This window comes from Melanerpes formicivorus, unplaced genomic scaffold (genome assembly GCF_026170545.1).
Source record: "Melanerpes formicivorus ecotype bairdi unplaced genomic scaffold, bMelFor1.0.p_v2 SCAF_8, whole genome shotgun sequence".
In the NCBI taxonomy this organism is placed as follows: domain Eukaryota; kingdom Metazoa; phylum Chordata; class Aves; order Piciformes; family Picidae; genus Melanerpes; species Melanerpes formicivorus.
Genome location: NW_027142360.1, coordinates 21735169 through 21760949, shown reverse-complemented (window position 1 = coordinate 21760949; position 25781 = coordinate 21735169). Strand labels below are relative to the sequence as shown.

The 25781-nt window shown below is 44.3% G+C and overlaps 1 protein-coding gene across 6 annotated transcripts in view; it reads left to right on the top strand.

Annotated features, from left to right (window-relative positions):
• TCF20 (transcription factor 20) overlaps positions 1 to 14829 on the top strand; it is a 139583-nt gene extending 124754 nt beyond the window's left edge. For 4 of the 6 annotated variants that reach the window (XM_068142591.1, XM_068142590.1, XM_068142593.1 and 1 more), the window contains 3 exons: positions 5691 to 5740; positions 8638 to 8765; positions 12571 to 14829. In XM_068142591.1, the coding sequence (XP_067998692.1) occupies positions 5691 to 5740; positions 8638 to 8721 (134 nt within the window). In that variant the 3' untranslated portion in view covers positions 8722 to 8765; positions 12571 to 14829. The remainder of the gene's footprint in view (positions 1 to 5690; positions 5741 to 8637; positions 8766 to 12570) is intronic. The other 2 variants (XM_068142594.1, XM_068142595.1) reach the window with 2 other exon arrangements.
• The last annotated feature ends 10952 nt before the right edge of the window (positions 14830 to 25781 follow it).

Here is a 25781-nt window from a genome sequence, read left to right as displayed (position 1 = left end):
ATATGGTTCCATCTCAGTTCTAAATCAGAGAATGCTAGGGGTTGGAAGAGACCTTCAGAGGTTATACAATCCAACATCCTGCAAAGCAGGACCACTTAGGGCAGGCCACACAGGGATGCATCCAGGCAGCTTTTGAAGAAGGAGACTGCACAACCTCTCTGGGCAGCCTGTTCCAGAAAGCAGAACTCTGAAATGTTCTGTGATGTTCATCTCTAAGAGCTCCATGAACATTAACAAGCTTTTTCTGCAGTACATTTGAGAGACAGAACCATCAGATCTACATTCATATTCTGTTTAGTAACTTGTTTCTGGTTTGTGACCTGCCCTGCTTAAATACTATGAAAAAAAACACCACCACCAAAAAAAAATCAGAGCCACAAACCCCAAATCAATTATAGTGAATATTCCCATTATTTTGGTGCTTAATCTGAATTCTTCTGTTGCTAGACAGAAAGTGCTACATATTGTATGTTCTAATTACAGCTATCAGAATGAAGGTATACTGTCCTTTCTCTTCAGATACACCTTCCTCCTTAACTCTACTCCAGCAAATGCAGTAGGATGCTTCAGGTGGCAAATACACTGAGCAATTATGGCTGATTCCCAAGAGCAGTTCTGTCTCATGCACAGAAGTGTCTTGTACAAAAACTGGAATATGATCATGCTAATTAGTCCCTACTAAATGCAATAGAATATGTTTACCATATAATATATAGAAGTGGGCTATCCTAAATCTGGCTTTTCCTTGCATTTGTCTTGATTTTGCAACCTTTGAGGGTTTTTTAGGTTAGCTTTTTGTGCTTAACTTCTGAGACTTTGCTTCCCTAATTTTCTTTTAACTTTGTTACGAGGCAGCATGTTGTCATGTGGCCATCTGTCAGAGTGTGCCATTCCATGCTAATTTCCCTCCTTTTGATTAATACAGCAGTAATAAATTGCAGGAGCTGCATGGAGATGGGGTACTTGGACTGCAAGTTTCTCAAACATTTAAATAATAGTAGAAGAAGTTGGCAAAACTGGTGACCCTCTGGTTTCACTCCAGGAAGTGTATGATTCCGTGAGAACAAAGGCTTCTCTTTGTTTCTTTCTGCATTTTCCTTTCTTCAGTTTTCCAGTGTGTGTCTGACCTGTTCTCCACTCTGCCTCTTCATACCAGCTATGCACTCTTTATCTAATTGATCTCAGGTTCCTCTTCTCAAATTTCTTACTCTGTTCTCTTTGTTAAGACCCAATTCTCCATGCCCCTTTCTAATTTGTCCTTTGTCCCGTTTTCTAGCTATCATTCTGGCCACCTCCTCTCTACTCTTACATTATCTCCTCTTTTCCTTTCTTGCTCTCAGCTCTATTTCTTCTCTCTGGGCTTCTTACTCCTGTTTGATTCTCCTAACTTAGCTCCTTGTCACACCTAAACCCTGCTAGTCCCCATTTATTCTTGTATATCACCTTTGATCTTCTGTTTCACCTTTCTGTGCCTTCTCCCACTAGTTCTTAGTTTCCACACATCTGACTGAATCAGTCTTGGTTCAGTCTTAGCCTCCTGCTGGCATTCATCCTTAATTCCCTGCTCCTCATTTCTGCTAGCTCTGAACTCCTCATCTTGCAGCCTCCCCTCTTTCTTCAGTTCCAGATCACCTTTCATGATAATATTTTCACTTCTGGACCAGTGCTTCCCCTTTTGCAGTTTTGAGATGGTCACTTTCTCCCTTCATGCTGCCCTGAGCCTCAGAAATGGCACTTAAATCTGCGGTCGGATGTTAACGTACAGGGAAGCCCTGCTAACCTTCAGTCCAAAGATTATTTGCTGGAATTTTCAAAAGAACCAAATGCTAAAATGTAAGATGCCTCTCCTGAGGATGTGCAGATTAAATGCACATTATTCCTCCCTTCCAAGAGTTCTGTTTGGCTGATTTTGTGGTAAGCTGGCAAGGAGGTGCCTTAGGTACAATTTAGGTCCTACCGAAAATCAAAATCTGAGAGGGCTTTTCAGAGGAAAACTTCTGGGATGTTTAATATGGGCAGAAGAACTTTTGTCTGCCTGTCTTAAGAGTTTTAAGGAAATTGTTAGGCTGCTTTAGCTGAAGTTTTCAACCAAAACAAATAAAAGAGCCCAGCTTGAAGCAGATTCTCAGCATTCAAAATTTCAGCCTGATGGTGTGACAGTAAAAGACTTTGTTTGCAGTTGGTTTTATCTGTGGGCGTAATCAAGCTGTCTTAATCTATAGCCACTCTTCCAATAAATCTGTATAAAAGAAATAAGCAAGCTGTATGGAATAGGACTTCATTTTCATTTATACCCAAGCAGAAAATGAAGTCTTCCTTGAGAAACAAATCAGCATTCTTCTCTCTTTCCTCAGCCTGCTGTCTGCCTATAAACCCTTTTTATTGGTTGTGCAGTGCTGTGCTCTTTCCTGTAGTGAATCAGATACAGCTATTTCTCAAGTTCCTCAAGCTCTGTGGTAGTTCCATTTGAAATCAGCCATCCTGCTTTGAAGGATGGTGCCACCTTGCTTTATTGAGGATCTGGGACAGATCTGTCCTAAATCCTCAGAAGTTCAGGTTGACGTTTCCAAGGGCTCTCAGGCTTTCGGAATATGTACAGCTCGGTTTGTGCCTTAAAAAAACTAAAACACAACCAGCTGACAACACTTGCTGGAGCATTTTTAAAGGTATGTCAAGGTATAAACGTGTCTGAGTTACTGTGGCATCCCTGGAAGAGTCTGTGCCTTAGCTGAGAGGAAGCGTGCATGTCATGCCTCCTAGGCAGTTGCACAGTGAGCTGAGGTGTGGTTTTACCTTGGCCTTGGTGTGGGTTGGCTGTTAGCACCCTGCCATCCGCTGTGCCTTGTTTGAAAGGCACTGCGCTTTGGGGAAAGGTCTCCAAATGGCTTTGGTTAGTTGCAGTGCTGAAGGCTGGCCCTGCGGTGCTTCCTGGGCTCTGGCTTCTGCTCCCATGGTCCATTTCCAATTCCACCCTGGTGAGGAGCCAGGTTTTGCACCGCTGTTGCTAACGGGCTGCTACGCGAGGCACGTGGCGTCATAAGCTGCCAGTTCGTACACACGGATGTTTTTCTGTAGCCTAATTCAGTCTTCCTTTTCATCTCCTTTCGTAGAAAGGAATCTTTGGCAGTACAGGGTGCAAAAAAGCTGGACTCTGCTTAGCCATTTGCATAAAAGTCAAGATCAGCAGCGCCACTTAAGTAATTTTTATATAGAAATGATTGTGGTTAGCATTGTCTGTGCTTGGCTTTCATCTGTCCAAATTTATGAAGAGCCTCTGATGTCTGGAGATAACTTAGTCCTAGGGACGTCGCTATGGAAACAGGAGCTTTGTTTTCTGAAATTTTGTATCCTCTCCCTCTGCTTGTTCCTCCCCACCTGGAGTCAGATCCTGATTGTTGGAGCAGGCTTGTCCCCACAACATGTATCGTAGGCAGTTTCACATACAAAAGCTTTTTGACTGCAAAGTGGGAAAAGCCTCGCAGCAAAATAAAACGGATTTTCAGAGAGCAGAAATCCTGTGTCTTCACAAGCATCGTTAAAGATGAGTAGCGGGCAGAACACAGAGGGCAAGACGAAGTGTGAAGCTTACAGAAGAATAATTGCTTCTATTAAAAATGTTTTAGGTTTTCCCTGACTACTTTATGGAGAAAAATATGTGCAAACAAGGACAAGTCTCAGTTCTTTTTCCCTTTCTGCCACAATGAGCTGATCATAGCTATGTGTCTGGTGTCTTCATGATGAATTGTAATCTGTGATACAGAGTGCTTGGAACTGCTAACTGAAATCCAGGCCAGCTTTGTAATGATGAACAATTTTTGCCTTATTGGTATTCAGCTGATTCTCTGCAGTGAGCTGATGAATTTTTTCCTAGTTGTCCTTTAATAGAAACCCACAAAAAAAAAAAGGGAAAAGCTATTAATTGGATCTGCTATTAGTATTAGCAACAAAAATGCCAACCTTGGTTGGAAATGGAGCTCCACATGCAGATCAGGCACAAGATAGGAGGTTTCTGACAATCCATCCTGATCCTTGTCCTCCCTGATGTACTAGCTAGAGAAGTGCATTCATTACCAGTGTTGAGTTTCCAAGAGGGAAGAAAACTCCATTCTGTTCTAACATACTGTGTGTGGTTTTGGTGATTGCTTGGTATATTTTTGATGATTGCTGTATTATGCAGTGATAATTCATGCTGTAGTCTAAATGTACAACTCCTGCCTTTATGATGAGGCAGTGTTTTAGTTCTTTTCTGTTACTTGCTAATACTGCATTTGGAATTGGTATCTGTGGCAGGATTAAGGGTTTTACTCCCCTTCGCTGAAATCTCTCAAGTAACAGCCTATCGCATGCTGCTTCCCTTTGATTCAGGCCAGAGGCATTCATGTTGAAACATAAGCGTTTCATAGCAGAGGGATGCTCTTGCCAAAGCTTGGGTGTCTAGAAAGCTTTTCCCTCAAGCCTTAGTTGCAGTCTCCTGCTGTCTGCTAAACTCTTCCAGCAGATTGAAACAGCAGGTAGCGCTGGTTATGCTACGTACTTAAGAGCGTTTTAAATTAGCACATTTTATTTACCATTGTGCTGCTTCACTTGCTGGCGGTTTGGATAGGTTGGAGCAGACGGGGTCATAAGGACCTTGCTGAATTCTCACAGTGTTGCTTGAGTGCACTGATGGTGGTGGTGATACCCTGGCCTACTGATGTGATGATCAGCTTGTCTTTGGTGCATGAGTAAATCAGAAAGCACAATGTCAGAAGTTTGGCAAGGCTGAGAGGGAGCCCTGCAGTTCACAGTAGCCGAGGGAGGCAGCTGAATCCTCTCAGGACAGTGCTGTTTTTTCACTTGGCTCTGAGGGTGAAATATGAACTATCTGAAGGGCACAAAAGGAAGGCAGAGACCTGGCTGGTGGTGCTACTGGTGTGGGCATAGCACTGAAGTTCCAGGAGCTGCTGAGTCTGCATCCCTTGAGGGCATAGTCTGAGAGGGAGGGTGAGAGGGGAAGCAGCGCTTATGCTAGCAGTGCTGCTAAAGAAACGCTCTCCAACTACAGTATTGCTTAATTGGCTCCTAAATAAGCAGTTCTATGTAGGTGCCCCACTTTCTGTAATAGGTTAAAGTCATTAATGAAAATATTTCTTAGATCATAGAAGCTTCACATACCTGAGTCATGGAAGCATGTTTAAGAACAACAGGAGTGGCCTGACTACCAGACATACTGTCAAGAGTATAAACTGATCATCAGGGTTAGAGATTGCAAATGAACTGTTACATACACACCCACATAGAGACACACTCCCCTCCTCTCCCCTCCTCTTCCCCCTGATGTTGGCAGGCTCTTGGGGTAAGGATGAAAGGCAGCAATCTTCCTGTGAAGAATAAAGGAGGGATCATCTGTTCAGATTGGATGAGTGTGTCCATCCCCCTTGTGTAGCAGGGAAGGCTGGAATAGCTGACAGGGATTGGGGTACTAGGATTTGTAGGTTTGCTGCTGTGGTACTTATTCTACACAGAGGGTCAGGGAGACTGGGGATGTTTGACCTTGGCTTGGTGATACAGGCAACACTGTCAGTTGTGACACTTAAGAGGTCTTTGAATGAAAAATATGTAGCTGTAAGGTGAGATAAACACATGTGATACCTTACCCAAGTTGGGGTTTCTTTTAAAAAGTACTAACTTGCTGTCTTTTCCTCCTCTAGATTGTTTACTAAACGAAGAGAATTTCTCAGTGAGGTGCCCCAAGCACAAGGTAAGAATCCTCTCCTGTATGAGATCTGTTTCTTGCTGCCCTCTTCGCTGTCTGCATTTGGATTAGTAATTTTACACCTGGATAACATCTGTAGTCAGAGGTGATTTCAGATAAATTCTTCTGTGATGTGTGCTTGTGGTATATTCTGGGGGAAAACTTGAGAAGAATACAGAGAGTTTAAGAAGATAAATTAAGGCTTTGCCCTATCTGCTCAGTTGCTCTTTAGATTCTTGATGACTCTTTTGAAAGCCCAGCTTCATTTCCTCTCTTCTGTGATAGAATCAGTACTTTGTTCACTGTTTCTGTTTGAGTGCTACACTGAAATGGGCAGTGGGGTTTCTCCTTGGATTTACTGAGGGATGCAAGGAGGAAGAAAAACGGCTCATGGAAAAGTTTCAGCCAGTTTTTGGAAGCATTTAGACCACATCATGAACCAATGTAGTGATGAGCCTGAAATACTTGCTCTCATTCAGTGGTAGTAACTAGATGAGTCCTACCTCTCAGTAGATCTGTTCAGTTATTCTGTAGGATCTTTGACCCTTCAAAAAACCTCATCATTTTCAGGTTTAGGTGATGAATTCAGCATGCTGCTTCTGCCTGGGGTTTTGGACATCCTTAATGTGAATGTCCCTGGAGCCTGCAAACACAATAATGCAAAAAGCCGGACTGCTGTTGTACTGTCTGCATGGAAAGCAGAGACAAGGCAGGCAGTACCTATTCTTGTACAGATAAGCAATATGCTAGAGAGCTGGGGGCCCATCTCCCAGCCCGTAAGGAAGGATACATCTCCAGGAGGCTGTGGATACCAGTCCACCAGTTTTGAATGCTCAGAAGTATCCAGAAAAACAGCTTTTCGTGGGGCCAGTTGGATACTACAGGGATTGTGCAAGAGGGGGATGGTTTATGCTGGGAAGTAAATGGTAATAGGGAGGAATTGGGTTGCTTTCTAGCAGGGATTAGTCTCCATTTAGTCCTTGTCTGCAGATCTCTTCTCTGCCTAGATTTAGACTGACATCTGGTGGTCTTTTGTCTTCACAGATTATCTTTAATCTGTCTTTTGTAAACATTCAAGAATTAGTCTCATGTTCCTTTCTGGATGTTCTACCACAATGTGATGGGTTTATACATATGTATTTAAAACGTGCTGGAAGATGCTGGGGACATTCAGGCTGTTATTTAGAGCTGGCCTACTTTTCATCCTATAAAAGAAAATCAATTATTCTGCACAATTATTCTTCACAATAATACTAGAAGTGTTCAGCAAGCTTAAATTGATGTATTCATGCTACAGACCTGCAGATCTTGCCAAACAGAACTGGGAAGGGTGGGCTCCCTTTTACTGAGGAATGCAGCTGCCTAAGTGCCACCCTCTGTCCAGCTTTGGATACTTGACCAATTGGAAAGTTACATCTTTGGAGACTGTTTTATTTGTGCTGCTTGTCGCCTCAAGTATTGCTGGGAAACGGTGTTAAAGCTTTTCATGGCCGGTTTGCAGTGATGGTGACTCAGGCAGCAGAAGGAAACAACCCTTTTGGAGAATCCAGCCTCCCAGAGAAGATACTGATGTCTAAAGTAATCTTGGAATGTAGGAGGGGGGGAAAACTGCCAGTTAAGTTGTTAAAGATATTTCATGAGGCAATACAGATGTGAATTTCAGTAAAAAGTGTCCCACTGCAGATCTCCTTCTGTGTTGTGTCAAAAATGGAAATACAACCCCAGCAGCCTTTCTTCAACCACTGATTTTTTTTGGCTTTTGCTTATTGGAGAGATGAGTCATGTGTTGAAAGTCAAGCAGAGTTTTCTTTGCTTGGTTATAACTCTGCCCTTGCCCCATGGTTCATTGATTGTTGCTGGTTTGTTCCAAATCCTTCTGCAGAGTAGACTATAGGATCATCCCTGCTCCTTCCATTGTAGTGTCTGGAAAAGGGAGTTCCACCCAGTTGTGAGGCAGGAATGGGAAGGTTGAAAACCATTTCTCTGGAATGACTGGATAACAAACTGCATGGTATGAACATGAGCAGTTGAGAGGAAGAAAGATTTCAGACTTCAGATTTAAAACTATGCTTTTAGGTAACACCAGTTTCACATTAGTAGCTAATTAGTAGCTGTCTAATACCTCATTCTTCTGTAGTTAATGAGTGGAAGAACTAACTTTATAAATCCACTAACCCTAAGTCCCCCAGCAGAGTGATTCTCATCTCTTTGCAGCCCGTGCCTCACGTAGGTAAATACACCTCATCATCATAAGTGGCTTCTGGAGAGCAAAGGTGCTTCTTGCCTCATTAACTGTGCTTGACACTTCAAGCATAAGCAAGCTAAGTCCAGAGGGACCAGTCCTGCCTTTCCCTGTGCTCCCCAGTGAGCTTTCCCATTTCCTCCTGTCAGCATTGATGCTTCAACCATCCATGTCCTGAATGTGCTACTTTTGCAAAACAGCAGCTTTTATTGCAGGGCAAATGCAGTCTGCAAACCAATCATCTCTGGAAGGGTTTGTGTCCTCTGGCCAGCCCAGCCGGCTGCGCGCTCGCACTGCAGCGAGTGCCGAGGCACTGAGCAGGACGTGAAGGGGATGGGATACCTCACTTTCTGGTGGCTCTGCAGTCTTGGATTGTCTTAAGCCATCTGTGGGGTGATTTACAGTGATGTTTCTCAGCTTGTTCTTTGTGTTAAATTCTGTGTTTCTTAAATTAACCAGGCTTTCATATCTCAAACTCTCTACTTTTGTGGAATTGCCTGCTTTTGTCGCAGGGAAAACTCTGTCTGAAAAACCTGTGTCTGGTTCCAATACTGACTTCTCTTTCTCTCTCTTGCTTTCTGTATGTTTACTTTCCCTTCCCCTGTCTTCCTTTTCTCCCTTTTTCCTTTTTCCTTCTCCCTTTGGCTTGTTGGTTCGTCAGCCCCTCCTTCCTTGCTCTCTTCCCTCCTTGCAGAACAAGATGGTGAAAGGCAGCCTCAGCACAGAGCAGTCGGAGCGGGGGTGAGGGGGGAAGTGTACTCCTGGGAATGGAAATAAAAGCAAGCACAGGTGAGTTGGGGAGAGTTTCCAGTTTCCACCTGCCTTGTGTGGCTCATTACTCCAGTGCCTTCCCCATTTCTGTGAGAAATCAAGGCACTCTTGTGTATATTCACAAAATCTGTAATGACTTTGTTTCCTCCCCCTCCTGCTACCATTCTCTTTGGGCTAGTGACTTCACCTTGTATTTCTACAGCAGTTCCTTCTGCTCACGGTCAAAGGCAAAGCTTGTTAGCTGTTACACCTGTCTGATTACTTTCTCAGCTAAACCAGTGGCAGAAATCACCTTTCATGTTGCTGTGATCATGTCCATAGGGATCTGTTTGGTTTTTTTCCCCTGTAAGTTTCAGGGCTAGTTAATAGTAAGATTCCATATAAATAAATGAGTTTATCAAAGTATCTTGAACTTTGTATGCAAGGAAGAATTAATGCTGATGAGTCCAACATTATTCTAATCTTCATTCCCCTGTTTTCTGGAAATGTAAATACAGGGATTAGTAAATTAATCTTACCAAGAGTCCATTACAGTAATTTCAGACCAGGATTTTCCTCTGTTTTGCAAACCAGGTATGGGTGGTAGAAGGTGGCACTATATGCACAAGTGGCCACGGTTTCCTAAGTTTGAGATGCTTACTCTGGTCTCTCACCTCTCCTTGCTCTGGATCCAGGGGGGCTGTAGTTGCCCTCAGTCAGTAGTGCTGTGGAAAGCTGCAGTTTTGCTCTCACAGCCCAAATTACCTGCTGCTCTTCCTTCCTGCTCCTGCTTCATATAGCCCCAGCATTCATACAGCCATGTGTGAACTTGGTGAGCAATTCAATTTGTTAGAAACTGTATTTTGTCATGTTAGCATCTGAGGTAGGGTGTTTTCCTGATTGGGTTCACTGTGTACCTGGGCTCAGGGTTTGGAGTTAGCACCCAGGGCACAGGGTGAGATTGGGATTTCTGATTTCCACCAAGAGCATTGCCATGCAATGGCAACAGGGAGGTCCAGATGAAATCACTGTTTGGTTTCAAATGAATACCATTGTTGGTACCTTTTCCATGAACTGCAGCCCAAGAAGGTCTTACTTTAATTTTACTGCTGAGTTGTATTACTGTTGCTTCTCTCTTTCTTACAATCATGCAGTTAGAGTTGCTCTTTTATGGCTGTTTCCTGAGCTGACGATAACAATCCCCTTCCCTCACTGCCATACCCCTGCTTCTGAGTCACCTCCCCTACCTTAAAATCTTACCTGTGTCTCAAGTCAATTGTGAAGTACTTTTAATGGTGTTTTCTGTGAAGGGTGAGAGATTAATCAGAGCATTCTGGTTTACAGTGCAATAGCAGAAGACAGGTAGTGTTCCATAATAAACACTTTGCAGACTGACTGCTTGCTTGGTTTAGTTCTGCTGTGTTCTGCAAATCTTCATTTTAAATGACATTCACTCTTGGCTTTGGGGTGTTGTTAAAACAGTTACCATGCAAAGAGCATTTAAAGTTCATTGTTTGAGTAACTTTTTCCTTCCATGGAAAAGGTCATTTGGGATTTTAAGCTTTTGTCTTATGTGTAATAGGCAATACAACTCAGAATGTTAAAACAGGATGCTAGTCACTCAGACAAGGTGTCTGTTGCCACTGTTTAATACTAGACAAGTCTTCCTAGTGATGATTTTTTGGGCCATTCCTTTAAGGTGCTGGTGAAAATGACTGTGTCCCAAAGACCTTTACACAACTTTGTTTCCTGCATTATTTTCTAGTGTGAACTCTCTTCTTTTTTTACCTATCACAGGAATGTGTTGGTTTAAATCCTGGCAGGCTGTGGAATCTGTACCATGTTCACTGTGTGCTGTAGATGGCTAAGGCATCGTTTTCTTTCCAAATCCACATTTGCCTTAAGTAATTCTCTTACCTGAAGGTGCTATTTAGCTTCCCTCTTTTGATGCTGAAAATGTCTTAAGAAATCAGTTCTCCAACCTGACCTTCCACCCTCAAGTAAAAACTATGCAAATCTAGAAGATGCAATTACTTAACAAAAACACACACCCCCTCAACCAACCTAAAAGTATATTGCTGCATTACTGTGGTAATTAAAGATGTTTAGTGCAATTCTGTAGCAGTCCTGATAAGCAGAGGAGCTGCCCTTCTGCTAGCCTTAGTGTAAGATGGGATGGGTGCTCAGCTGTTAGATTATACTGGGCTGTTCTAGTCCCGGTTCACTCCTAGGCGCAGCAAGTTAAGAGAAATCCTCCGTGCTGGATATCATCCAGGCAAGTCAGTGTATTCTGTCTCTGTTGCTTCTCTCTCCCTGAGCCAGTTGCCTCTAGAACATTTGGATCAAATCCAGATCTGGAGAGTGACTGTGAGAGTGAGTCTGGTGCTCTGGATCTTGTCCAGGAATGGGGAAGGACTCTCTCTGTGCACTGAGCCTGTTTCTTCTCTGAGCCAGTGCCTAATGCTCTGGACAGATTCCAACATGGGCAAGCTGCAGTTGTACAGGAGCCAGAAACAGCAACACAGCCTTGACACTCCTTCAGCGAGGGCTCACAGTTGCACAGCAGTGAATACCACAAAGGTCAGCTGCCTGAACTCTCTAGGAACCTCCTTCCTTTCCTCTGTGGCTGTACCTCTGTGGCTTTCCCGTCTGTTTTTCATACCTACTCACTCAATTCTTTCTGCGCTCTTAGCCTGGCTCCCCTCTACAAGGGGATATTTGCAGCCAAGAGGTAGGCTTGCTGGGATGTAATCTAATTGGTGTGCTGATAATCAGAACAGCATTGACTTCTGTATCACACTTGGTGAGGGCTCCTGGAGCTTAATTGCCAGCTCTGAATGAACATGGGTGTTACTTCATTCCCAGGCACACCTCTAATGCTGGTAACCCCTTCCCATACGCGTTGCTTATGTTGTGAGGTTTTGTCCTTTCCCTACTAGCTGGTGGGGAGGGAAGGATTTCTCTGAAGTTATATCAAAGTAAGTAACCTTACTAAATAAACAAGTTGCTTCTGGGTTCACTTGTGCTATGGGAGAAGGGAAGGAAGGAATCTATCTGAAGCTTTGCTTTCTCAGCTGTGCAGATCAAGGCCTGTGTCTTAGAGAAATGACATTTTAATTTTGCCTGCAGTTTCTCTTTTGAACTGAGCTCCACCAGCTTAGCAAACTCCTCCAGTTCATTTTCTTGCCTCAGTGAATTTCTGGACAGGGATAACAAACATGCCATGCACCTGGACATTTCCACATTTGTCTTGAAAGATATCACAAACTTAGTCCTTGAATGAACTGGCAATTAGAATGAAAAAGCAAAAGAAAGTAATGCTACCCACCCTCACATTAGCTTAGTGCAGTCTGACTTCAGCTTGTGAAGTCCAGCCAGCTCCTAGATCTGTTTCCTACAGCTTGACTCCTGTAATTTTTGTACCACCCTCACTACCTGCTACATACTTACTGAAAGCTACTGTCAGATGGTAGGTTGGTGATCTGGGGCACTTGGGACCAATCCCTGAGGGACAGCAGTGTGGCATCCCAGAAGCTGTCATCGCATGTGAGCATGCTTGGCCCCAGTATCCAGTTTTCTTAGTCAGGATGAGGGGTGAATGTGAGGTGGGCTTGGTAAATTTTCTGCTGGTTGTTAAAGGAAGGTTTTTTACCACATGGATTTGCTTGTGTGAACTACTCGTTGTTGTGCTTCCATCCGTTTCCAGTTCTCACGACTCCAGAGCTCTTGGTGTTGCTGCTGTGGTAGGCTGCTGAGTGGGTTGTTCCCAAGCCTGGGGGGAGCGTTGGCAGAGGGAGGGAAGGAACCATCCCAATATTACTGTTGGCTTCGCTTTGTTTTTCAGGTTAGGCTGTTGAGATAAAAAGCGGTGGACATTCGTGACTGAATGGAATCTCTCCCACTGTGCAGCCATGCCCCCTCTCGACGTGCCTGCCAATGCCAGCACTTCCTTCATAAATTCTTACATCACACTCAAGACTGATGACATCACAGAATCTGACCAAGGAGTCTGAACCAGCTGTTTCCATGGACACAATCTCCATAGTGACAGTGGGAAGGGGAGGGGGAAAAAAGGAAACAAGTGGGGGGAATTAAAGAGGGAGGGATAAATATATATATATATAAAGATCTATTTTTTAGTCTTGAAAGACTTTGTTTTAAATGAAAGGTGCGCTATATCCCTTTTGATGCTTTTGAGTAACAGTCCGAAACCCCAGGTAAATTAACAAAGGAAACTGTAGCTGAAGTAAATCTCAAATCCAAAAACAAAAGCAAGGCTCAGGAAGCCTAACATATTGTGGGAAAGAACAACAGAACGGGGAGGACAGCAAACAGGGCTTGTCTCCCTTCCTCTTGCTTTCTTTCTCAGAATATCCAATCGAGGAAGCTCCATTTTAAAAGGCAAATCGAATCATCGTGATTTTTGTAGAGCGTGGAAGGAAGGCTTTCAGATAATTGCAAGTGATGGGGTGTCAGTCCTTGTGTAAGCAGGGTAGGGATGGTACCATTTCTAAGAAACACACTATATCAATAGTGGAAGCTTGAAAACCATCTTGAGACTCACACAGTAAGAGGTAGCTGCTGCTTGCCTAGGTCCCATCCACCTTACTTGTGTGGGAACATCCGTACCGCACAGAGGAAAGGAGCATCTGCCTTTTGTGGCCACAGCCTGCATCCCCAAATCATTCCAAGGAGCTGCTTTCAGTTTTGAAGGCAGGTGAGGGGAAGGTAATGATTTACCTGCCAGACTGGGGAACCGGAAAGGAAGTCTGAATGTTGGTAGAGTCAATGTATCTTCAAACGAATCAGGAAAAAAACCCGCTTAGCCCTTTCTCTATTTCATGTTTTGCTTTTCCTAAAGAAGGAAGAGGGAATGTCAGCATAACAGCCTACACTATATGGTTATTTGGGGTGGGTTTTGGTTTGGTTTGATTTTTTTTTCCCCCCCTTTTGTTGTTTTGTTTGAGGTTTCTGTTTTGGTTGAGGTTTTTGTTTTGTTTTGTTGTAAATTATGTAACTTGAAACATTTGGGTTGAAGGAACCACAACAGCAACAACAAATGAAATCGCTGGTTGGGTTTTGTTTTGTTTTTTTTTCTTAAGGCCTTAAGAAAGGGGTTAGTGCATCTTTCAGGGGTCACTCTGCCATGGGAATAAAATAGCTGTTTCACAAAACAGTTTTATATAAAAAAAGCTTAAAAAACCAAAAAAAAAAAAACAACAACCAACAACCAAACCCTAATAAACTTCATTTTAACCTTGTCTCCTTTTTTTTTTGTGTGCGAACTTGATTTGTTTTAAAAGGACAGAGAGACAGTAGTATCTGCTGCTTTTTCATTTCTTTGCCTTCATCAGTTCTGCCTTCAGTGATGACCTTCTGAACTGGCCCAGCAAGAGGAAGACCTTAAAAGGTTTTGAAAGCGAAAGCTTAGGATTTGTTTGCTGTTCAGAGATGACGAGCCAAGGACCGAATGAGGTTTTCTGTTCGTGTGAGTTGGTGGCCTTTCACCAGGTCGCTGACTGGTTTTGCTCACAGGATAGTAGCCTATCCTAGTGCTATCAAACAGTGTGGTGTTTACTGGGAAGTCACTAGAGATAGGGATCTAACCAGCATGACTTGGATAAAATAAAAGGGGGTTGGTATTGTGGGGAGGGAAGAACTATTTTACAAAGTTATGTACTGGATGCTTGCTCAGCTACTTGCATTTTGGAGTATTCAGCACATAAGAAATGAAATCTATGATAGCTCATATTAAGATATCTATTTTAACTCTATTTTTAAAAGATCAATTTAAAGATTTGGGAGATAATTTGGCAGTTATTTATTTCTAGGAGTTGCTACTCTCACTGAGAAATATTTGGAAAGAAAGGGCAGTCTTCTGCTAACTCCTTTCCCAGTAGCAGCTACTGAAGTTAGTATGTCCTTCTACATTAAGAAATAGACCTGTTGTGATAAATGTCACTAATGTGTCCTGAATTGGTGCTGAAAATATTTAACTGCTGGTGTAGTCAGAAAACAAAAAAAAATCATTTTTAGCATAGTTAATGTGATTGAGTAAATGACTTCTTTTCAACTGAATAAAAATGTTTTTTTTTTTTCCTAGTGTCTGTTCTATTCTACCTGTTCTAGAAAAAAAAACACAAACAAAAAAGCAGTGATTTACCTTGGTGAAGAATCAGCTTTGTAGCACTGCCTACAGCAAAGGACTGTGGTGAAACTGCTGAATTTGGTACTTGTGGCTCTTCAGGGTGGTGGAGAAGGATTTTGGTGTAGCTGGGAGGGGGTCTCAGAGGGAGCTCATGGCAGTTGTGGTGGTGCACTGTGGTTGGAAATCAGTGGGAGTCATGTAAACCAAAGAAATAAAGGGTACCACTCTTGACTCCATGAGAAATACTTCTCAGTGGAGAGTGCTTAAGACCTTTCAGCTGCTGCTTGACTCTTCATCACTGCTGCTGTTGGAGGTAAGAGCTGTGCTCTCTACCAGTGTCTTGCTCTATAGTCTTGCAAGTTGGTCATCTTCATTGGTCAAGTCTTTAGTGAAACCAGAGCTACCATAATGCTCTAAACCCAAGCCAGGTGGAATCTAAACCCAATGTGCTTCTTGGGCAAAGCTGGAAATCCAGAGCAATCCTAAAATCCGGTTGGAAATAAAAGTTTCTTTTGGCTCAGAAGATACCAAGTGCCTGAGTGGATTCTGAAAGTCATTGTACAAAGTATTTACCAGCTCCATCCTGCAGAAGCAGTTGACAGCCTGGTGCTATTGGATACCCCAAACTCAAAGGATTTGAACATCTTTTCTGTTTCAGAATGTGTGGAGCAGAAATGACCTGCAGCAGATCACTGAGAGTGTGTGAGGAAGGAAATGAGCAGTCTGCCAGCCACTTGGGAATTAACCTGTTTGGATGAGGAACGAACTGGTGAGAGCTTGGATGTGGCAGCTCATTTTCAAAGTGTTTCTCCATGCTGACTCCCAGCAGGATCTCTCAGTTCTAGCGGTTTGCTGGGAAATGTCCGTGGTGGGTTAACGTTTCCACAGTGCACAGCTGCTGCTCAAAAAGGAAGCTCCAACACCTAACCTGAGTGAGAGTCAACATTGTCTTTGGTTGTCTTCAGCAACATTTTTCTATAAAGGATATGCAATGGATTCAACGTGCAAAGGATGTCTTAATGACACGAGCTGAGCAGTGTTCAGCTGGAGACAGGGATGAAAGAAGTCCTCCTGCAGGAACTGGTGGAGGCCCTGGGATACGTACAGCAAGCCTGTCTCCACACCAGGAGCTGCTGATTGATTGATGTATTCATCATGGATTCTTACTGCACGTGAAATCCACGCTTGGAAATCCAAGGCATAGACTGCTGTGGAGTTTATAAGTGAGATTGTGCAGCACAGAGCACACTGCTCAGTCCCAGCTCCAGCTGCAGAAGATGATGGCCTTCCTCACTAATCTGTGTATCACGTAGGTGTGAGTGGGGATTGAGGTGTTCTTGACCCTTTTGAATTGGGTCAAATGGTGGTGTGTAACACTACTGAAACCCCAGAAATGTTCAAGAGTTCAGGGCACAGCACCTCTCGACATTGTAAGCCTAGCTCAAGGAGCCCAGCTAGTGTCAAGCTAAAGAAAAGCATCTTTGGTGGGAATTTTCAAGTTAGTTTGTCAAGATCTGGACAATAAGTGACAGCTGTTACTATAACTGTTTAATGCACAATATGAACCATAATGAAGAAGGTAGGTAAGGGAAGATAACAGTTTTAATTAAGCTAGCACAGGCACAGGGAGAGTATTTTGGGGCTGAGTGTAATACAAACTTTCTAAGTTGTCATGCCTAATAATAGTGTGATTACATCAGGAATTACCTGTGTCCTCTTGAGTATATTGGGTGTCCTGGGCATCCTTGGTAGAAGGAGACTCAGAATCAGTTTGTGAGCCTAGCCAGCCAGTAGCTGGGATGAATCCCACTTTGGAGTGCGGTCCATTACCCTGAGCCTGCTCATCGCTCACGCTCGGTGGATTCACCCCTGAGCTGAGGGTCAGCACTGCAGCTTTATGGTCCAAAGTTCCTCTCAAAAATAGGGAGAGCCTAATTATGTGAAAGTGCCCTAGAAAAACAGCAGGTGAGTAGCAGTCATGGAATGTTTGTTCTTGGGGCTCATTTTAGGGAATGCTTAGATATGAGAGGAAGAGACCCAAGACCCCTGGAAAGGCCCTTAGAAGCCCTGAAGTCCTCACTAGTGGAGGTGGCTGCTCCTGTTGACCTCTTTGTGAAGTTGGATGTGTGTGAGTTTTGGAAGAACAGTCTAGGTAGGTACTATACCAAACTGATTCTGTACCCTTTTTCTTTTTTACATACACTACATAGCAACAGGCCCTGAACTCAGCTCTCCAACCTGGAACAACTTCTTTGCATCCAAACAGTTGTTCCAAAAAGAGGATAGCCTCTGTTGTGCTTAAAAAGGGACTGTTGGCCAGCTCACCTGAGTCAGTTGGTCCCTCTTCAAAGCACACATACTTAATCCTGCTTTTCTACCTCCAGTCAGCAGCAACCCACAAGAGCTGTGGAACACAAAGGCATGTTCATTTTCTAGGGTTTTGTTTGAGCTAATTAAGAAGAGCTTCTTGAGACAGGGAGACACAAGATGTTTGTGCAACTTTTACCCTTTCTGCAGTGAGACTTGCTCTGTAGTTTTAGCATTTATTTGACTTAGTTGGAAGTTTTTTATTCAGCTGCTTTCAGACAGCCCTTCCCAGTCTGCAGTCCAGTGTTCAGTGAGGGTGTGGTTGAAATTTCTTATCCTTCACAATGCAATAGAACCAGTCTGGAGCTTTTCTGAACAGCCTTTTTATCTGTCTGCTTCCACAGCCTTTCTGACCTACCTCTTTCTTCACTGGTGCATTAAGGCTATATTGATTTGTGGGGTTTAAGGATACTTGTACTTATCTACCTGATTTGTAAGTGCATATAGATATGGCTGGAACTAGAAGTACAAGGTTCAGCAGCTGAAGAAAAAGTTGATGTTCATTGACCAGCTTGCATAACATTGGGTGGGAGCAATAAACCCACAGCTGAAGTATGTCATGAGTTCAGGGGGTGCTAAAGCAAACATCAGAGTCTCAAAAGAATGGGATTTTTGCCTCTGCACATGCAAACAGCATTCACAAAAGAATAAAACCCACCCTTGCAGTAAGCAAGCTTTGTACCTTCAGGCCACAACTTCCTCACTGTCCATCCAGAACATAAGCTGCTAACAGCCACACCACGTGGCAGCTCATGACAGGGGCCAGAGGAAAAGCTAAGTCCTCTATTTCCCCTTCGCTTTCTCTTCTGCCTCAACTGGCAGCCGGTGGTTGAGCTTGATCTGTACTGCAGCCTGTGCAGCCTGGGCTGTGGTATTTCCCAGAGTAAACCACTCTCCCTAGTCCTGGGGTTGGACTAGATGATCTTTTGAGGCCCGTTCCAGTCCCTAACATTCTGTGGTTCTGAAAAGCCTTGTACTACAATGATCCAAAAAGCACCTGGGAGGTCCTTATGGGTGTTAACAGGCTAAGATCTTTTCCATTGATTGCAGGAGTCTTTTGAGGATTCTGTCACTGCATTTCTCCTCTTTTACATTGCCCTCAGCTAATCTGTGTATTGCACATTAGCTGTCTGGCTTGCAGGTAAACCATCCTGCTTTTCACAATTCATCTAGGAGTCACTCCAAGGTTGTGCTTTGGAGTTGCAGCCCAAAGGATTTGGGATGCAGGACCTCACATTTCCAAGCCCTCCCTCGCACTGTGAAGTGCAACCAAGAGCATCTGTAGCTGGTCTCTGTTCATCAAATGGCACTGAAAGTCTCAGCACCTCCAATCTCACCCACAGGTTACTTCCTCTGGAACCTGGTGGCCATTTCAGTACATTTCAGCCACTCTTCCAATGGGTTTTTGGCCTATTGCATGGCCTCACTGGGGCAGGTCAGAGCCCTGAAATTCTGCCTTTTCATCTCTCTCTTTTTTCTTTCTTTTTCTTTTTTTTTTTTTTTTCAGTAGAATCAGTAAATCTATTCCAGACATCTTTAGCTTTGCTCTCTCTTTTCCACAACTGGAGAAATCACTGCTGTTCTCAAAGGTACAGCTGCTCTAAATCAAGAGGTAAATAAGAATTTAAATTCTGGGCATGATCAGGTCCAGCAACCACAACTGTTACTGAAAGGACACAAGTGAGCTTTTTACCTGTCCTCCACATGCATATTTTAAAGCTATCTGGAAGTCCTGGTACAGAACAAAGTGGAAGGAACCTTGCAAGGTCTCTGGTCCAACCTTGTAGCTCACTGACAGCCACTGAACTATATCAGGTTCTTCTAGGCTTTGGACAGTCAAGTTTTGAAAACCTACAGGGTGGAGACTCAGCATTTTCAGTGAGCAGTGTTCCTGTGCTGAGCCATTCTGCAGCAGCATTTCCTCCTTGTATCTATTCACGATTCCCCTTGCTGCAGCTTGTGACTTGCCACTTGCCCTGCTGCTGTGCATGGAGAATCTGGCTCTATCCTGCTTGGAAGTGCAGCAGTTCACGGTGATGTGACAAGTGAGAGCAGCCAGGCTGTGTGGATCTCTGAAAATACTTAGCAGTGGTTTTAAACCCCACATCCAACACACTTGCAGAGCTTTGGTGTGGCTGTCCAGGGCAGCTCGGGGAGTGGCAGCAGCAGAGTGTGGTTATTGTAGACCCTGTTCCTGCAGGGAACTGTGCCATGATCCCTTCCTCCACAGCCAGCATCAAAGGGGAGCACCAACCACTGCTGGCATGAAGCCTTTGGAAGTGTTACCAGAGCTTCTGGCTTCAAAGCCTTACTTCTGCTAATTGAACCTTCTTTCTAGTTGAAACTCCCCACTTGTTTCCTGCTCAGTGTTCTGCTTTCTAGCAAACCTGACATTCAGCTTGATACTCTGCAGATTAGAGGGCTTCAGCCTGCCTTCAGTCAAGCCTAGCTTGTTTGAGGGAAGCAGGACTGAAACCCCAGGCCACACACACCCTGGAGCATGTCAGGCAGCAGCAACTTTCCGTCACATGAGCACTCCTCGGACTGGTGAACCATCTCAACCTTGTGCAGAAACTGCAGGTCCCCACTCGCCTGTTATTTGGTTGTGCAAAATTCCCCCTGTCCTGCTGGGTGTGGAGGACCTCACCTTTACTTCTGACAGCCCTGACCTCGCCATGTATGCTCCTCTGGTGGCTCTGCAGTCACTTCCAGCCCATGGTCTTTGGCGTTGCCGACCACCCGGCCAGGCTCAGGGCTGTGCTGCGGGGTGCCAGCCGTGAGGGCTGTCTGGTGCTGCCACCTTAAGGTGGCTCTGAATTCGTGCTTCAACAAAACCCATGCTAGATTGAGCTGGAAGGCAGGAGGTGAGGCGCTGGGAACCAAGCAAAGGCCGTTTGTAGCAGTTTGAGGGTGGCATGAAGTGATTACCCTGCTGAGCCCTGCAGCTGCTCTGCTGGCTCCCCTGGAGAAGTACAGAGGATTCTCAACCAAGGTGGTTGTGAGCACAGCTTGGATTTGCAGGCTTGGATCTGCAAGGCAGAGGGAGAGCAGTTGAGGCAGAAGATTAAACCCTGTGTATCTGCAGCTGGGGAGGGGTTAAATCGAGCAGCTCAGTGTTTAGTTATCAGGAAGAGGGCAGCAGGGTCAGTCCACTGGAAACCCTGACGCCTCCCATGTCGTTTCTCTCCCACTCACAACCTGCAGTCACGTCTTTGGGCATCCATCCAATCTTTTGGCCAGCTTAAAAACCACAGAGCAAAAACCTCCTTTTCATTTTTCCTTGCAGCCACCACCTTTGTTGCTTCCTTCTTCCCATGGGAAGATCACTGCTCACGGATCCCTCCTGGGCAGACGAGCACGGGTACGTTTGTGGATGCAGTTTTTGTTAGCGCAAAGCCGCAGTGATGTAGCTGTAGAAAACACAAAACTCAGCGTGGCAAAACCCAAGTTTGTTATGTACAGTTACTATGGGAACCTGCTGCTACTGGCAAAAGTAAGCTACAGATTCATTTGGGATGGAGTAGCAAGCAGCTAAGCACTCTGTAATAAGATCTGCATTTTCATCATCTCCAATTTCTATTTCCCTCCATATGCTCCCACTGTTATTAATCGAGCTGTGGGCACGACTGAGCCAATGTTTCAAACCCAAACAGTTATTTGTGGGCTTTCTATTAATATAGATAAAAATATGAAATGTTTATATCTATAAATGTATATCTATAAAATACACATTCTGATTTCCAGTGTGAAGCATAAACCATCATTAGGAGCATCACATAAAAATCAAGCATAAACAACCTGCTTCGCTCTTACAGTCGCACACAACAATCTTTCCAGCACACACGAAACCCTGTAAATGCTGACTTGTATTCAAGCCATTGTTTATACTGACAGAAAAAAAGTGCAGATAAAGCCATGAAAAATTGCTAATGAGAGCCTGACACTGTGTTATTCATGAAAACAGCAAAAGAATCAACTCTGTACTCTAAACTGCAAGGACACTTGTGCTCTCACAAATGATTAACAGAGGTATTAGATCACCCAAATTGTGTATTGGAGTATTTTCCTTTTAAAGTGGATTAATAATAGTTTGTGCAAAAAAAAAGTGCTGGGACAAAATGCATGTTTTATTTGTGCTGCTAAGGATGTTTAGCAGCAAAGATTATTAAAGGTATTGCCTAAAAGAGTCCCTGTAAGTTCTTCATCTCATCGTCTTCTGCTGCCTTAATGGAGTGCTGAACAAAAGGCAGAATTCAGGAGATCGTTAATTGCTTGACAGAACAATAAGCAGTTTGTACCCAGTGAGCACCAGTCACATTTTCCTCTGCAGTTAAGCCTGTTCTGCTGGGACATGTCCCTCTGCCAACAAGAGTCTGCTTTCCAGACCATGCTGTCTTTTCCATTGCTCCCCTTCTCTCCTTGGATTTCTCTATCAGTCACACTATTTTTTTCCCCTCTCTCTTATCATTAATTCTTGCCCTTTGAAGCTCCTCAGCTGCCTGGGAGTAAGACAGGAGCATTGATATTGTTGGGGTTTGTGCTGGTTTGTTAGTGAGCAAAGCCAAAGACGTCTTTTGGTTTTCACAGATAGCCTGGAGAAGCCACACAGGGTTCAGCGTTTGGAGGAGGATCTGTCAGCAGCCTGCTGCTGGCCGCTGCAGGCATGGAAAAGTCCCAGGTCAGGACCCTGACACAAGAGATTCCACCTTGATGTGAGGAAAATCTTCTTCACTGGGAGGGTGATGGAGCACTAAAACAGGTTGCCCAGAGAGGTTGTGGAGTCTCCTTCTCTGCAGACTTTCAATCCACCTAGATGCATTCCTGTGTTACCTGCCCTAGGTGACCCTGCTGTGGCAGGGGGGTTGGACTGGATGATCTCCAGAGGTCCCTTCCAACCTCTACCCTTCTATGATTCTGTGACCCCCTGTAAGGTGCCAGCTGGGATCATGTCACTTGTACTGTGGCAGTGGGGGGTTAAATAGAGCAGCTCAGTGCTTAGCTGTCAGGAAGAGGGCATATAACTCACACATGTCCATGAGAGCCCATCCTGCAGGTACTTCCCAGTGCCTGAGAGACACAGGCCCAGCAGAGACTGCCTGCACTTGGTGCTGTGTGAGGTTAATCAATAGTTACAGCAAATATCCAAGTTCATGGAAATGCACTGGACCTTTAAACCAGGGGAAATGTCAGTGTCACTTCTGCCTGCTACATTTCCACCAGTGCCACAGAGGGTGGTCTGCACACCTTGCATTGGCAGTCTGAGCACAGGCTGGCAAAAGTCACTGGGTGCAGTTTGCTTGGGCATTTACATGTGTTTGATGTCCTACATTTTACTTTCCCTGCAGTTTAGTCTTAGTTTAAGTCCTGGGGTGCAGACACCTGCTATTGTCCATCTGTAGAGACCAGTGCAACAGGGCCCTAAACTAGGTATGGCTCTACTGTACCTAGCAGATCTAGCCAAAGGTGCGCACACAGAGACAGTGCTTGAGAGGCTAATGTCTGCACACCTTATCATACACTGACGGAGGTACAGAGTATTATGTCTACTTCTGGGCTCCCCAGTTCAGGAGGGACAGGGATATACTAGAGAGTGTCAAATGGGGGCTACAAGGATGATTAAGGGCCTGGAACATCTGTCTGATGAGGAAAGGCTGAGAGACTTGGGGCTGTTTGATCTGGAGAGGAGAAGCCTGAGAGATCAGCTAACACAAGCTTCTCTCTACAAACAGCTGTGCAAATCTGGTGGCACGAAGGGAGGAAAGGGATCCTGCGCTCACCATGCTGAAAATGTGTCACTCAAATGAGGCAGCAGCTAACAGCATGCACCAAAACAACCACTGTGATATTGCTGAGCACACACTTAAATGGACAAAATGGAAAATGTGCCACTTCACCAGAAGAAACAGAGTTTTACTCTCACCACTGGAGCAATCACAGCCACGGAGCTGGGAGGAAGGTGATGCCGACAGAGATAAGTCACTTTTTTTATTGGCTCTTAGGAAATGTTAACAGCAAGTATGTTTTAGAGGTAATTAATCTCTTCTTTCTGAGATGTGCTGAGCACACACAGCTTTTAATGCTTTCCTGGGATGCTGAGGAGCCATCAGAAACAAGATAATGAGCTTGGAGTGGAAAGAGAGAATTATCACTGAAACCTGAAATTTAACTTACCTGCTAAGAGACAGCATCGCCCAAGGTTATTCCATCCACTCCTGAGTGACATAAACACAGGAGGAAAATGCAGTTTCTGTTTAGCCAGATTACCTCCTCTTTTAATTTTTATTCATAAATAACTGAACTGAGGACCTAGCTATGAAAACAGAGGATCCTCCACCGTCCTTCCGACACATGGAAACAGCAGCAAGCTGCTCCCTGTGAAATACTTTCTGTGCCAGAAGAAAACCATCACAGTTAGATTGTTGTTGTTGATGTTCTGTAACAAGATTGAGTCTTCAAATTACCTTTTTAATCTTTTTTTAACCTCCATTTTGAGATCTGTGGCAACCCACCTCTTTGTTTTGTGATAATTATTTTGGTCCTCATTAATGTACTTTGCATCAGACACTGTATCACACCTGGGTAAACAACCCCATGATCCATTTCACAAGTGAGGAAACTGAGTTTGCAGCTGGCTGAGTGCTTGCCTCTAACTCACAGGGCAAAACAGTGGCAGGAACTAAACCAAGACACTCTTGTCTGCCTGGCATCCTCAGATTTAATCACTTCATTGTTTTCAGCAGCATCCCACTGATCTCCCAGTTGAGGGAAACAGGATGAGTTTCCCCCATGTGGATTTAAATCACAGAATCATAGAATGCATTGGGTGGGAAGGGACCCTCAAAGGTCGTCTTGTCCAACGCCCTTGCAGTGAGCAGGAACATCTCCAACGAGATCAGGCTGCTCAGGGCCTCTCAAAGCTGACCTTGAATGTCTCCAGGGATGAGGCTTCCACATCTCTGGGCAACCTGTTCCAGTATTTCACTACCTTCACTGTGAAGAACTTCCTCCTTATGTCTAACTTAAATCTACCCTGTTCTAGTTTAAAACCATGTCTTAAGTGCATGTCTTATGAGAAGAAACAAACCCAAACCCCTGGATTTTAGCCAGTATCTCTGTCCAAAAGTCCCCTGGATGCTTTCACAGGATGTTAGGGGTTGGAAGGGACCTCTGGAGACTGAGTCCAGTCCCCTGCCAGAGCAGGACCATATAACTATTCTTCATCACAGAAAACCCTATGGTATCAGTACTAAACCAAAAATCAGAAGAAAAGCAATATAGTCACAACTCTTGAGAAGCTTGAAGAACAAGAAAGCAAGACCAGCAGCTGAGACACATCAACAGCCTATGGTATTGGGGGCGTGAGCCATATTTTTCTGACAGCTTCACAGAAGTGTGAGTCAAGGCAACTGCTTTCAGTCATTCTCTGAACAAGTAGGCGTCTTCCCAGAGCTCAACCACATCACAGAGGTTTAACAGTATCTTCAGGATGCGTTTTAGACTGGTGCTGGTACCATGGCCCACGTGAAATGGCACTTGGATTAGTTATGTCTCCATGCTGGGGTTAGGAACTGCACAGCTGAGTTCCGTGTGGCTAACTCAGGTTGCAGTAATGGTGGGAATGTTGTTGCCTGAGGGATGAAGACCTGTAGGAGAATCAGAGTTAGAGTTTGGAGATTAAAACCAAGCTAGCTTGCTTTGATTTCTACTTTAACAACAGTAAAGAAGATTAGCAAGATGAGGATACTGGGCTTAGGGCCTGTAATGACCATGATCTAGTCAGCTGCTGAACTGCTGAAACCCTCAGTGGGCAGCATTACATTTTTGTATGAGCTCAGTTCAGTATCCCCTCAAGCTCTGTGAAGTATCAATTCAAGATAAAGCCATTCTGCTCCTATCATGTCAGTTTTTCATCGTGCTTTTAGTATCCAAGGCTGATCTGGGGGTAACTTCATCTCAGTGGCTGCTTTGAGCATCTGGCTGTTGAGGCCTGCTGTGACTACCCGGCTCACATGGTCAAGCTATTCACAGCCACTACAGCCTGGCTCCTCAGGATCACAGAGCACCAGCACGAAGTTGTCTCTCTGGGGTGAAAGATGGGGCCCAATACCCACCTGGCTTTCAGTACCAAGTTCAGAATTGCTGCTTTTTAACAGTAAGATGGGTGGGATGGCATGGCATGGGTGAAAGCAGCAAAGTCCAGCTAGGACTTGCTTTTTGTAATAAGTGAGCTGCTGTGATTGATATAGAAAAAAGGGTAGGAAGCCAACAGGAATTTAAAGAAGAAAAGCCTGAAGAGCAGATTTCTTTGCAATGTGGGAAAGCTGGCAGTAAGTCATAGTAACAGTAACTATGAAAGACTTGGTTATTTCAGCTCTGTTGACTGCTTTATTATGAACAAGCTGCTAGCAGGGTCCATCTTAAGGCTGGAGAAGTAGTTCCAATGTGTAAAACCCCATCTGAGGGCCAAGGAAGTCACAATGAACTGGCCAAGACCAAAATTTCCTGAGCTGGGGTTGTGCTGCAGGCTAAATTTGCTTGGA